General features: G+C 39.2%; 1 protein-coding gene and 1 long non-coding RNA gene across 3 annotated transcripts in view; one reads left to right on the top strand and one right to left on the bottom strand.

Annotated features, from left to right (window-relative positions):
* Positions 1–13993, top strand: part of LOC111577385 (glutamate receptor-interacting protein 2-like) — a 78406-nt gene extending 64413 nt beyond the window's left edge. For both annotated transcript variants that reach the window (XM_055010626.1, XM_055010625.1), the window contains exons 22-23: positions 4015–4161; positions 6324–13993. In XM_055010626.1, the coding sequence (XP_054866601.1) occupies positions 4015–4161; positions 6324–6482 (306 nt within the window). In that variant the 3' untranslated portion in view covers positions 6483–13993. The remainder of the gene's footprint in view (positions 1–4014; positions 4162–6323) is intronic.
* LOC129348936 (uncharacterized) lies at positions 335–4100 on the bottom strand. Its single transcript, XR_008601706.1, has 3 exons — positions 3987–4100; positions 2639–2709; positions 335–2059 (listed from the first exon to the last, which is right to left on the bottom strand). It is a non-coding gene; the product is annotated as an uncharacterized LOC129348936 (long non-coding RNA).
* Positions 13994–14308: the final 315 nt, after the last annotated feature.

Genomic DNA, 14308 nt, shown 5'->3' with positions numbered 1-14308 from the left:
ACTGGGTTAATGGTGCTGATAATAAGTTTGAGGTAGTCGCCTTCTTTTTGTAAACACCTGTGCAATCTAAACTCCCAGATGGTATTGTCACCGAGTAGCGTCCTCTGGTCATGTAATCAGCGGTGTTCAGTACTAAAATGCGTTTCCCCTTGTCTGCCTGCAGGACAGTATTTTTGCACTAGAGAGCACCACTGAAACCTTCATACTGAGTCATGGGTTGTTGCTCTTCATAGCTGATTCTAGCACAAAAATACCTCCTGCCTAATTTACAACCCATGAAAGGAAAGCAATAACATCTCTACGCAAAGGGAATATTAACATCCTGCAGGCAGATGAGGGGAGGTGCGCAGTGGCATTCCACACAGCCGATTAACATGACCAGTATAACCACATTATTTGGTGACAATACTGTATAAGGTGAGACTTCACAGGCCCTTAGAAGAAGAAGGCCATGGACTGCCACTAATAGCTGTGAAATGAGAAAGCCATTGACCATTCATTGCAATACTCTGAAAAGGTCACATTGTGTATTTATGGACTTCTGAAGCAGCATTAACTTGGTGTTACAACCCGGCTGTCTAGGGTAGCTGGACAGTAACAAAAAGAAAATGAAACAAATGCTGAGTTCCAGAGTGAAAGGCTTGGATTTATTTTGAAAGGAGGTATTGCCAAAAAAAGTACAAAAAGTGAGTTTAAAAAAGTCAAAGAAATAAATATAACTGAAGGTGAACTTTACTCACAAGCTGATACCACAAAACTGGAAGAAAATCAATACAGAGAAAACTCTTAACCAAAATACATGGAAGCAGCACCCCTGACTGAAAACTAACAAAGAATTCTCTAACAATGTTTCTTCACAAGCTAAAGGTCCCTAGCTAACAACAACTTGGAGGCAAGGCAGACGAAGGCGCAGGACTGGCTCTCAGCTGAATACAATACAGATTAACAGGGGAGGATGAGGGCCAGAAAAAGTGTCTAAGCAGAAATGGATAAATTTTGGTAATCCCCAGATGCCCTGACCACTGACTTTCATGACCCAAAGACAAAATGGATGAACGATAGCAAGATGGAACTACGATCTGCTTCAAAACACTCCAGTCAGAGGCATCAGAAAGTCATGATAAGCTCACATGATAAGCACTGTTAACCTCATCAGCACTTACCACGCTGGAGAAACATTTGCGCAATGTTGGATCAGCCTTTTGAGCAGCGCACAACCGATTGCATGTCCCCAGAAGAGATGCACCGTTACAGAAAGGCTCTGAAGTGAGATGTGAGAGCATCCTCCGCCAGGAGATCCGTTGCATCCGTAACACTCGGCCACCTATGACACTGCAAAAGATCTTACCACAATCATTGTTGGAAGTCTCAACAAATCCCAAATTTTTACCAATTTTGTCAACAAGGCCACTAAACTGAAACTGTCCCCAGGTGAAACCTTACTTTTGATGTGTCTACCTACATCTGAAGCAGTGAAGGTCATCAGAAAATGACTGCTGTTAAACAGTAAGACCAACTTCACTCTTACTCAGAAGTGTTTACTACTTGGCAACCATCTATTGAAAAACAGTGAGACAAAGGCATGGTGATGCTGTAGGTTTTCAACTGTTAAATATTGTGACTAGTATCTCTACATGGAGGAAGCTGAAGCCTTCATGGAATATATAAACTTCATGGATAGTAGCATCAGCTCCACAAGGTAGGGTGTCAAGGAAAACAAGCTGCCTTTTTGGATTGTTCTGTACACTTTGAGAAGGGCTCATCAGTAAAATTTTACCAGACCACAGATTTACCAGAAACCTACACACATACCTCTTCGTTGACAAAGAAATCTGGAAACACAATCACATCACAAAAGTGTCTGAGAAATTAAGATATTCTCTAAACATAAATATCCAGTGCATTTCAGACACAGCAAAAACTGATTCACCTTACTGATAAAATACAAGTTGTGCAATGTTGTATATACAGTCCCATAAACTGAGGAGTGCACAGACCTATATAGAGGGAACACAGGAGAGCCAGCTTCTTCGGAAAAGACTTGGCAGTCCACTTGCATCTGAAGGTCAAGATACACACTTTTAGAACAGAGGAGTCAATGAGGAGTGAAGGAAGCGGAACATATCTAAACTATCAGCCACATACAATACAGTCCCGCAGTTTCACTATGATTTATACATCAGTCATGTAAGCTTTGGGTGATAACTACCAGGGCATCCAGTTGCTTCATAGTTAAGCACTTAAAATTAACATGTCTTCCAGCCGTCAGTTAAAGACCATTGGCTCAGCTTTAAGGAATGTTTTAATACTTTGGGAAATACACGTATTTGCTTGTTAGGCTTTAGCTGACAAGACTGATACTGTATAATGTGCTTGCTAGTCCTTTTAAAGTGTAGTAATTACTGCATCACATCTAGTTCAAAAAAATGTTGATTTGTGGTTTGAGGGGAAGTTATGTGCAGTTTTTGACAAATCAATCCATCCTGCCTGGCAGCGTAACAGTCAATACAAGACTTTAACAGATTGCTAATAGCTGTGGGTAAGAAATGGTTCACAGCAACAAAGTGAATAATCAGATTTCTCAAAACATCAGTCTAGTCTTTTTCAACATCAGCATAGTGTTAGAAAGTTTTCCCACCTCTGGATCTTGTCAGTGTGTCAGGTACTAGTTGTCCAAGTTCATCTATGCGCCAAGTCATCCAGTTGTTTCTGTCAAGACAAAAAAAAGGTGTTTGTCATTTTGTGAGGGTGTGTAGCTTGTTCCCAAACTTAAAAGTGGAAATTTTGACTTGTCATGGGAGGAAAAGCACTGGTTTCGCTAATAACTTAAACTGGTGCCGTTCTATTTACAGCCTTGTGAGTTAGCGTGCACAATGAATTGGTTCAAATGAAAAAGCCTCAAAAACACCTCTTCTTTTGAGTTTGAGAATGACTATTATTGTTTTACAGTACGGGGTATTATGTAATACCGTATAGAATGTACAGTAATGGCCCAACCCCTCGCCCTGGGCAAGTGTTATGCTGGCAGCTACATGTCTTCACCCTCCTGTGGATTTACAATCGCTATTTCATGCGAGTCTACTCTGACTTGTGCAGCTCAGAGCCAGAACGATCCACAGGAGGAAAATACATTAAAGTGAACTGAGTCCTTGGCTGTTTCACTGATGGACTCATTGGCCATCTGCCAGAATGTTTCAACCTTAAATGGTGTCTCATTAAAAGATCATGCAATATTCATATATCATAATACCGCCTTTTCAGGTTTTCTATCAACCCACAGTTCTTACTGAAACATCTGGTCTGTGTTAGCAATCATTAGGACCTCTGTTTTTGGATTTGTTCTGTAAGGAAACTTTACTGTGTGGGGGCCGTTTGAAACAGTGGTCATTGTGTGCTTATCCTGCATTTAAGCAGTAATCCAGTGTGGGTAAGTACATCTTATACTGTAAAAATGTAGATTTAAATCAGTCAACATCAATTCCTGTATCATCCGTGAATAAAATATGATACTATAGAAAGTGCATGTTATGCAGTTAAATTTCAAGAAAGTAAGTGACAGCGAAAATAATTGATTTTGCTGTCAGTGCTTCTTAAAAGAATCACACAAGTCTCAAAACTTGGTTGAGTGTCTCAACTGGCTGGATGTTGATACTTTTAGATTCACGTCAAGGTTACTGGCACACCAAGCAGACATTTAGCATCTGTGGCTAGTCATCATCTGTATTTTTTGTGATGCGTCTGCAGACACTTTTGCTAGTTCAGCATGTTAAATCTGGCGTTTATGGAAGAGCCGTTCAGCCTCCTGAAAGAGTGATTATATCCGTTCAGTGTGGTCTAATTTTCTTTCTCTGTCAGGCACCTTGAACACAACCGGCGGTCATTTTTTATTTTTATGTTTTTTAACGCATATGACTTTTTGGACACTTTACTCTCATGTTCAGACTCAAGGCTTTGCTTTCCATGAACTTGGATTGAACTAAACCCACCACACGTCCTTGTGTTGACCTTCTCCAGGTAACAGTGATAAAGGACCCGGAGAGTGACGACTTTGGCTTCAGCGTGTCAGACGGCTTCTTGGAGAAAGGTGTTTACGTCAACATGATCAGACCAGATGGGCCAGCTGACCGAGCCGGGCTCAAACCCTATGACAGGATCCTGCAGGTAAGAGAATCAGCATACTGTCTGAAGGTGATAAAATCCATATTTAGGCAACAGTCTAGAACCCTCACTGTTATGACCACCTGGCAGTTGGCAAAACTCCCAAAATAAGCAAGATGTAAGGGTGGCGGCAGTACATACCTGAGAGTATAATCACATTGTATGGCACCTGGCAATGTGTGCGAGTCTAACGTTTACTTATTGCAAAGGGATTTAGCAAATGAAGAATTTGAGCTTATTTACAGGTCTACAGTTAGCACATATTTACTTTATTATGTGAGTACACTCCCTCAAATTAAAGCTTAAATTCTCTGTTTTAATCATGTATTTATGTAATTCTGCATTGCCCTGTTAATGAGCAAACACAGCTCTTTCACCTGACTGCAAGGTTAAAGACACCTTGTGGAGTTTTCATGGAAAACACAAGTTCTGTTTATGATTACTCACCTTTTTTTTTATATATCCCTGAGCTTCAACAAACATGTCAGATACATTTCTCTCCTCATAAATCACTTGCATAGTTATTATTCCCAATTCAAATTTAGTAGCTTGCCCTTTTCTTCCCTGTCTTTACTGGCATTACTTTGGCATGTTAGTGCTACCTTAAGGAATAGTGAAATAAAGTGACACTATTTGTAGGACTGTGCGTCACACTACCTGTGTGCATGAGCATGAGATAACCAAAATGGAGATCAGTTCACACAGAAAAAGCTCAACTACTATTAAACTTTACAGAAAGAGATAGCCTTACATGAGTGCAGCAAGGCTACAGGATGATTGATTTCCTTGTATACCAACCGGACTGAAAGAACTACAACAATGACACAAAAACACAAGCAGTCAGATAATCAGACAGGTTTGTAAACAGCTTTTACAGGTACAACGATAGCATGCGCGATTAATTTATCTTTGTCTTCCACACAATTCTAAATCCTGGTCTATACCACAAAGCAAGATTGCCAAGTTTTCCAGCTCACTTCACTCCAGTTTTGCAGTATGGTGAATCTGGCTAACTTTTCATATATCAACACTGTTAACTACTGTGGAGCAGGTGAACTTTAGAGGATCAGACTGAAAACATATCAAGAGTTTCGACTAATGACCCATCAGAGCCCTGGAAATACTATGGCATCATTCCCAGGATTCAAAATCGTTTATCTCAATTCCTTTTTGAGTTTGAACAGACTATTCAGAAGGTTGTTAGCTCTGTAACTATTAAAGCAGAACTGTAGAGCTAATATTCACACATAAATATTTGTACAACAATGCAATTACGACATGACTTGAGTTAAATAAACAATGTTATTACACATTTTTCTGCAGGCCTGCTTACCAGTTTGACGTTTTAACATTTAGAGGGAAAGGTTATTACACAAAATATGTACAAGTGACGATAAGAGCTACATTTTTAATGCAAAAACATTATTTCATTCCTAATAGGATTACTAACTGTGTTTATTTCATTTTTTAATTTCCCTCCCATTTCAGTGTTTCTCAGAATAACATTAAATCAAAGCTTAACCCTCCATCTTCCCCATTATTATATGATTGAAACATTTAATTCAGATAGACGTTATGCTTTCTTCTTTGGCATTAATATCCAATAAAATGTTTACTTCTCATTCTGTTAGCTGAACATATTATTCACATTATACCCTTTTCAGTATCACTGGTTGCTGTCACTATAACTAAAGCAATGTAGTCCATACATTGTCACTTTTTGTTAACGTCTTTGCCTCTTATGAAAGTGCTTGTGTCACAATAGCTAAACCTACAAATGACAGTGCCAGTTGATGAACAGTTGGTTGTACTATGATGGCCAATGTCAGGCTCTAGTGAAGTTAGATAACCCAAATACAGCAACATTTCAATGAACTTGATTCACCTGCACAGGCCCCCGGCTAACCTTGGGATTTGTTTCCAACCTGTCTGATTGCATCACTGCTTATCTAGAATTCTGTAATACCACCACATTCCAAGATCTTTGCATATAAAGACTAAATTGACAAAAATTAGACACATGTTGTATTCTTGATTTATCATTTATCCCTAAACAACAGTTTAGTTGTTTAGTTAGTTTATATCTTTGCTTGCCAGGGAATGAGCCAAACAGTAGTGTCACTTACCAGAGCAGCCATTTTCTTTGTCTCTGCGTCTTCATCCAGGTGAACCATGTGAGGACGAGGGACTTTGACTGCTGCCTGGCGGTGCCTCTCATCACGGAGGCTGGAGACAGACTAGAGCTGGTCATCAGCCGCAACCCGCTGGCCAACGATGATCCAGAGGACAATAACAACACTTTAGACCACCCACTAGACCTGTAACACGCGCACACAAACACAGCTGAATCTCTTGACATGCACACACATGCATGTCAGGCAGAATACGTACTATACTGGAACTGGCCCAATACACACAAAGTAGTTCACTGACTGGCAATAATTCTACTTCAACACAAAGACTCCTACTGGAACACACATCCAAGCATTGCATGCTCACACAGTCACCCCATCCCCATTCACGCTGAGCTGTCATACAATATATTCTCTATGGAAACACTACCACAGTACAGAAAAAAACACCAGAGGCTATACTGACTCTTGGCTTGGTGTCCTTACAATGTTGTTCCAGCATCAAGAAGCACTTACTTGGCACTTTAAAGAGCCATTTTTACTGATTTTGACTAAATATTTTTCCTTAAAACAAATGGACAAATGGATAAAACCTGCAACTATAGATTGACATAAATCTACTGTGGTCACGGTACCAGAGGGATCTGCCTTATTATCCAATATTGTCAGTGATTTTAGGAAATTGCATGATTAGAGGAGAAAAAAGAGTCTTGTCCCGTTTGCAGATTTCATTTGTTTTATGGAAGACTAGTAAGGCTCAACAGCAGCTTATAACAATTTATAAAGGAACTGTGTCTGACGATGGTCTGTACAGATGTAGCTACTTGTAGAAGTCCACAGTGCTGCTAAAAATCTTCTCAAATACTGCTGCTTCCCTGCAATTACACAGTCAAATTTAGGCCTATTTTCCAGCTGTTGTATGAAGGCAGACTTCTATATTGAATACAAATGCTCATTGTTATGTCACCACAACGACAGAGATCTAAATTTGTGCCATCAGTACAAGATAATGATGTCATCAAAACTGCCAAACAGTTTTCTTTTGTTTTATACAATCATCAGGCAATACAGAAATGAGGAGAGGGCTTGATTTAGACTCTTATTGAAAAATGGAAGCTTAAGGCGACTTTTGCTCCGACACAGATAGACAGCTGTGCATGTGAAAGAGAAAGAAAACACTGTTGCCAACAGAAGAACATTAACCTCTAACACAGATTTTTGACCCTTTGCTACGTTTTCTTTTTTGCCAGATGCTGAAACTTTGCCCAATCTGTCACTATAGTTGTTTGAGAGCACTGGGTTCAACTTCTTATCTTATCTCAATTCACTGATGGCCTACAAAGTCAAATAGCACTAGCTACTATGTATGCCTTTTAAATAGAGACTATGATTTGGTTGGCGGTCTATGCGGTATGATCAGAAACAACACTTAAGTGTGCCATTAATGGTGCTGTTTGTTGGACTTATAAGATAATAGTTTAGTTGTCATACAAAATCAAGGCCCCCCGTGTGTTGTCAGCAGCCTCAAAACTGTATTTTACACTGTGAGCCACTTGGGAATGATTGCTTAAATGGGAATAATAATAATAAACAGCATTTTTCAACAACAAACAGAGCTAAAGCTTGTAAGTCCGCAATTAAAGCAGATGGTTGAAAGACGGATAGATGGGAACATGTTTATTCAACATGGCTAAACTTTACAGTAAATGTGTAAAATTGGTTCCATTTGTATTTCCCACGACCAGCCATCAAAATTAGCTTGGGCAGGCAGTGGCAACACCAGTCATCAAAACTAGAGCCACTGATGGAAAGGAAGAGTAAGACCTTACTTTAGCATGGAGAATTCCCATTTTGATTTCAGCTTACACCGCTTCCTAGTCTTCCTCGTGCACCATCTCTGAGATTCAGCAAACAAGTGGGAGCAACAAGCAAACCAATAAGGAAGTAACATCCTTTTTGTTGTTGTAAACAACAGGTCTCATCAATAACTTACGACTACGAAAACCTACATACAGCACCTCCAAATGTTGTCTATGGATCACTACTGCTGTTGGTTTTGAAGGGAAACTACGCCTTTTGCAGCACAGAGATTATGAACAAATTTAGTGGCATCATCTGCAAACAGATTGAATTCACCAGACTATGGACAAGTCTCTCTCACACACACACACACTCTTAAAGAACAGGGCAAGCCTGCGCAGATTAAGGACATGAAACCATGCAGTTTGTACACATTTGTCTTAAAGTTTGTTGGGTTGTGTTTTATTTCATGCAACTTTGTGGGTGTATCTTAAGGGGCGCATATAGGTACATGCAGTTACCTACTGACTTTGGCTAACTAGAACTGCTGAACCTTTAGAATGCTTTTTAAATGCTGACAAACTGGATTCATTTTTATTTTTGCAGCTTTAGGGAGCAATTACAGAAATGTTGGAAGGTTTTTCTAGTTCCATAAACGTTTCCCTGTTTTGTACTCCCATTACAAATTTCTTTTAGGGTATCATCGTTAGATTTGAGGTTTATGTTACAGCCACCACCGGCAAATTATTTCAGCAGTCCGAGAAATCAAGTTTCACAGCGCTAAATACTGACAACATTCAATGCGGATGCAATATTGTTGTCAGCTCAGCCACAAATCATCGAGTCTCCAGCCATTGTAATAGCAAAGTGTTGTAACACTAATAAGAAATGAAATCCCAGCGTCAAGTATCATGTTATTAAGGGTAATGGTTACACTTTCTCGCCGTCCTGCAGTCATCCCAGATGACAAATGTGACTAATGTTTCAATCAGGAGTAGGAGTGGAGCCTGAAGATGTCCATACAGAGGCTTTTGAGCCCTCTGAACTAGTGTACCTGGTTTCTACAGGCTTGCTACATTACAATTCCCAACTAACATAAGTAGTGTTGCTCATTGAAACATCAGAATCAATTATGCAGACAGCAAGTGCTGCATATTAAAAGTGAACAAAAAAAGTATATTGAGCATTAAAAGATAAGCATTTAATTCCTACTGCTTTGTAACATTACAATGTAGTGTTTGTTTAGTAGTCGTGCAATAATTACGACCCAAATCCATCAATTAATTGGCGATGCCACTTGATAAAATCACTTGGCTGATCTATCACTACTCAATACTGCACAACCCACGGGCTTCAGCAGTTCTTGTGATGGTAAATGGTGCAAATCAGAGCTCTAGCAAATTCAGATTTGCAGAATTCATCCAAAAATGACAGAATTCAAAATGAATGCATTAATTTAAGTTTTCACAATGCTGCAATCTCAAAACCACCATTAGATGCGCCTATTTTAAACATTGATTAGATGTTTTATGCTAAAATTAACTCTGGGAGTTGGAGTTGTGCTTCACCATCAGCTATTTTAGTCAAAGTACCAATTATTTTCCAGCGCCATTAATTTTCTGCATGGATGATTCACTTCGGATATTTTCATGGCCATTAATGTCAATGGAGACATGGCAAAGCACCTCAAATAGCTCCTATCAACTTTCCAGCTATGGCATGTGGTATTGTAGTAACACAAACTTGAAGAAACCTGTCATTTAGTGACTTTCCTTAACACTCCCACAACTCCTCACCACCTGTTTTAGTTTGGTAACAGCAGACATTCCTTCCACTTCTTTCACCTCCTGTTTTTCACGATTTTCTCCAATTCCTGCCAAAACTGTCTTTGCTCCAATTATCTGTGGATTAACTGAAATGAGACTGGCTGTCGTCCCCCTCCTACTGCACTTGGCTAAGTGTGTGAGAGAGAGCGAGTGTGTGTGCAACAGAGGAAAAACTGGTCAGATGGTAACATTTTTTATTTTCCCGTGCGCTTGTATGTACAGTACTGTGCAAAAGTAAGCACTCAAGTGCTGTTGTGTGGGGATTCTTTCAAAAATAATGCCACAAAGTTTGAAATTACCTCGATGCTAATTGTACCCAGGAGAAAACCCAAATCAAATTAGCGCTCTGCGTTACCGCCAAAAGAGCACCGATTGTACCGAGGTAACTGGACACAGTTTTTGAAGGTGTTTGGCATGTGTTTAGTTCGAAGCATCTTGGAAAACTTGTCACAGTTCCTCTGTAGATTAAGGCTGTAATCCCCGACTGACTCCATTTGGAAAAACTAGAGCAGCTAAACTACGAGGGCCCTTCACCACGCTTCCTCGATTCATTTAGACACTCTTCCTCACACTTCTTTCCAGTCCTTTGGCAGACAAACCACTTTCTGTTACAGCCAGATATTTCAAATTTTGATTTATCAATCCGGTGCACCTTCTGCTATTGTCTTCTGCAGCCCACTTCTTGTGTTGTCAGGCGTCTGTGATCACTTGGCATTTTCGCACAAGTCCACATCTGACCATTCTTGTCCAGACTGTAGAGGAGTATAGCGCTGGTTTCTGCCAGGCCTGAGCAGATGGCGCTGCTGGACGTCTTCCAGTTTCTACGGGAACTTAGCTTCACGCGTCTTTGGTCTGCTGCTCTCAATTTCCTCGGCAGATGACTGCGTTTCTGGCCGTCAACCTTGGCCACTTCTTTGTGCAGAAGTGCTTGGAGAGCTCGAGACAGATGTCTGCTGCAAGATTTCTGCCTGTCAAAGAGTTCGCTGGTGCAGGACGACCACATTGTGCCTCGACCTTTATCCCCCTTCAACACCATCTTTTCTTTTTTAAGTTAATCATTTTACATCCTCACTTTAATATCAGGTAGAAAACGACCATCTAGGTGACGTGTTGTTCTTCTAATACACTTTTGCACAGTAGTGTACGTACACGCAATAAACGGTGGGCGTATGTGGGAAAGACAATACATGCAACAGAAATAAAACGTGAGAGATACTTGTGTGAAAGAGAAGGGACAGAATAGCCTTTGTCCTCCGTAGGATTGGAAAAACTTTGACAAGAACAATCGCAACCTCTGTTCTCTGTCACTGTCTTGTGTGTCTCACTTTTTCCTCACATTGTTACATAATACAGTTAGCATCCAGATGCCCCCTCTGAGAACACCCATGTGTGTGTTTGCGAATGAGAAAGCCAGCGTCTATGTGAATGTGTCAGTTTTCCGTGCGTGTCGAGGTTTCAGTGTGTACTATATACATGCACGTTTAAATGTATGTATCTCTGGATGTCAGTTCTTCCCCTTCAGAGCATTTACGGTGTGAGCTTTTGAGCATGTGTGTGTTTGTGTGTGACAGAAACTGAACTAGCTGGTGTACATTTCATTGTACAGTACAGATGTTTTTTTTAGGGCTGTGGTGGCCAAGAAACTCTCCCTTCTGAAACCCGGACAAGACTGAAAACACAACAAACCCGACGCGCACAAAGAAAAAATATAAAGGGACATTTAAGCACTTACTACAAAATAAGAAGCACACTGTTGAATACCATGCACTGTAAGTATTTTCATGTATAACGGAACAAACTTGTCTGAGTGCTTTTTACGCAATATCAAGTGGCCAAAACAAAAAAAAAAAAAAAAAAGGAAAAAAAGTTTTGTACAGCATCAAAAAATGAAAATGCTGAGAAAAGCCTTCCGAATTGTTCTGTTGATTTTTATGTATGTATGTATGTATGTGTGGTCACCAATTCTCCCTATGCATTTCTGGATCAAAGGTCAGTTTAAAGCCCAATCCAGAATCGTAACAGAAGTCCCAATAATAGCTAAAGAAATAAAAATTCATCCCAGCTGTCATGTGTAATGGAATTATTTGCACTGACTGGGTCAACGTAAAAATTACAAAAAATTCAATTGCCATGACAATGTAGGATTTATATTCCTGTTTTCATTTATTTTGAATACAAAAGATTCACTTTCGTGGGAGAAATGTTTAAATGTCAGAAGATTGAAGATTTTCTGGCGTTTGTTTTTTTAATTACACTGGCTGGTTGTCATTACCCCCCTGAACCCATTAAATGATGTCATTACACTGGACAAGACATTACATAATCTAACATTCATTACATCATCAGCTGCAGTAAGGTGCTTTCACATAGCCGCTATTCCTGTCTGTGCCCATTTAACGCACAAAAATATATTGTGTTTTTGTGGTTCATCTTGACAAAAAGGCTTAAAAATAAACTGTCCAGCTTCTGACCAACAGGGTGCTGGTTAAAATCCCAGCATGCTGCATTAATCTTTGCTCCTAATGGCAGAAGGTCATTACTCTGTGTTCCTATAACAAGTTCCTGTTGAGGATGGAGCAAATGTGGCCGTTCTGCTGCATGAATTGTTATTGTACAGTGGAAATTGGTTATTTATTCAGTTTTCTAATTGGGAAACGTGGAGATAATAAAGATAACTTCTTACTGTTTCTCTTAGCACTGCTTGAGGTCAGAGGAGTGTTTTTTTTAGCCTGCTATGGCTATGTTGGACAGTCTCAGCTGGTAGCTAATAGCAAAAGCTATCTGTATAAATGCTATACACAGTATCAGAATTCAAAAATGGCTTCTATATTTTGCGTGATAATGTTACATGTTTGCCAAAAACCACAATAGCTAATCATACCCTCCAAGAAAACTATCGCTACCATTTAAATATGATGTGCTAATATAGTTGGCCCATTTTCTCAATAAGCTAATGGTGTCTTGTTAGCTTAACTTAGCTTAACTTACTAACAAACTATAGCAGGCTAGCTGTTAGCTACCTCCTCGGGAAACTAACAATTTGCTAATCATAAATAACATTCGACCCTGAAAACCGCAGTTTTGTAGCTATTCATAACATTTGGTAAGCTGACAATTAGCATTGTACCAAAACTGTAATTAACTAGCCAGAGTGTTGAGCTAACAAATGGCTTTCTCCACTCAAAACTACTTCATCAGCCATACCTGATCAGCTAACAGTAGGCTAATGCAAGAAAGTTAATTGAACATTTTTTTTTGTAGTTAGCTAACTAGCTGCTTTCAGTCTAGGTAACCACAGTTAACATGCTATCCCATGATACCCATTCAGCTAACCATTAGCTTGCGGCTTCATCTAATCAGGACAGCTAACATTAGTCATTAGCTTACCACCAGGATTACTACATATACAGTTAGCCATATTATCTCATTTGCTAGACATCAGCAGACTACCTGTATATCTTTTTTAAATTATTTTTAGTTTGTGAATAGCTAACCTAACCATTTGATAACTAGACTCTTGCCATTACTGTACACATGAACAAACTTCATCTCTGGACTTCCAGTCAGCTGTAACTATGACTGAACATGGGGAAAGTGATATCTTCGTGCAAATTTAGAAACAAAAAAAGAAGATGTAACTGTTATCAATCTTTAGTTCACATTTCTAATAATGACATGACCACCTTTTGCATAAGGCCTATCACATTTGTATTTTTTCTGCATTTCTTTCATTTCCAACCGTGTTTACGTGTCAAACCTTACTGCGATTCGGGATTGGGCTCTTAATAATGTACACGTTGATATTGTGTATTTTTTTCAAATTGTGTAAAGTTCTATTCTATGTAATATAGTATTTTTCTATGACAGTATTACTCTTCCAAAACAAGGGAAGCAAATACAAAAACAAAAATTATAAAATGGAAAATAAACTGTATAACTTTGTTGTTGTTGTCATTTTTGATTTTTTTTTCCTTTTTGTTTGTTTTTCTTTTTTCTATGAAACAAAGTGTACTGCTATACTTCTCTTTTCGAGAAGGGAAAAAATTAAAAGCAAGAAAAATAAAATGTCTAATTTTATGCCGGGTGAGTGAACTGTCGTTATTTTTACGTCTCTTTGCGAACTTTAAAACCCTTCTCTGGTATTGATTTAACTCCTAAGAACCCATCTGTGTATCAAAGTCATATATTTTTATTTTCATGAAAATGATCCCTTTACGACTGAAAAATGCTTAAATTGAACTTAAGATTTCTTCATTCTCACTGCAGCTGAGCACACCAGCTCACCTACAACCAATGTTCCCTGTAATTTTTCATGAGTCTGAGCAAACACACAAACTCCCTGAGCGTCCCTTGGACCACTGTGAGCAACATCAGACGTGTGCACTGTGGTCA

Source organism: Amphiprion ocellaris, chromosome 5, assembly GCF_022539595.1.
Source record: "Amphiprion ocellaris isolate individual 3 ecotype Okinawa chromosome 5, ASM2253959v1, whole genome shotgun sequence".
Taxonomy (NCBI): domain Eukaryota; kingdom Metazoa; phylum Chordata; class Actinopteri; family Pomacentridae; genus Amphiprion; species Amphiprion ocellaris.
Note: the sequence above shows the minus strand (reverse complement) of the source record. Positions and strands in the feature narration are given on the sequence as shown.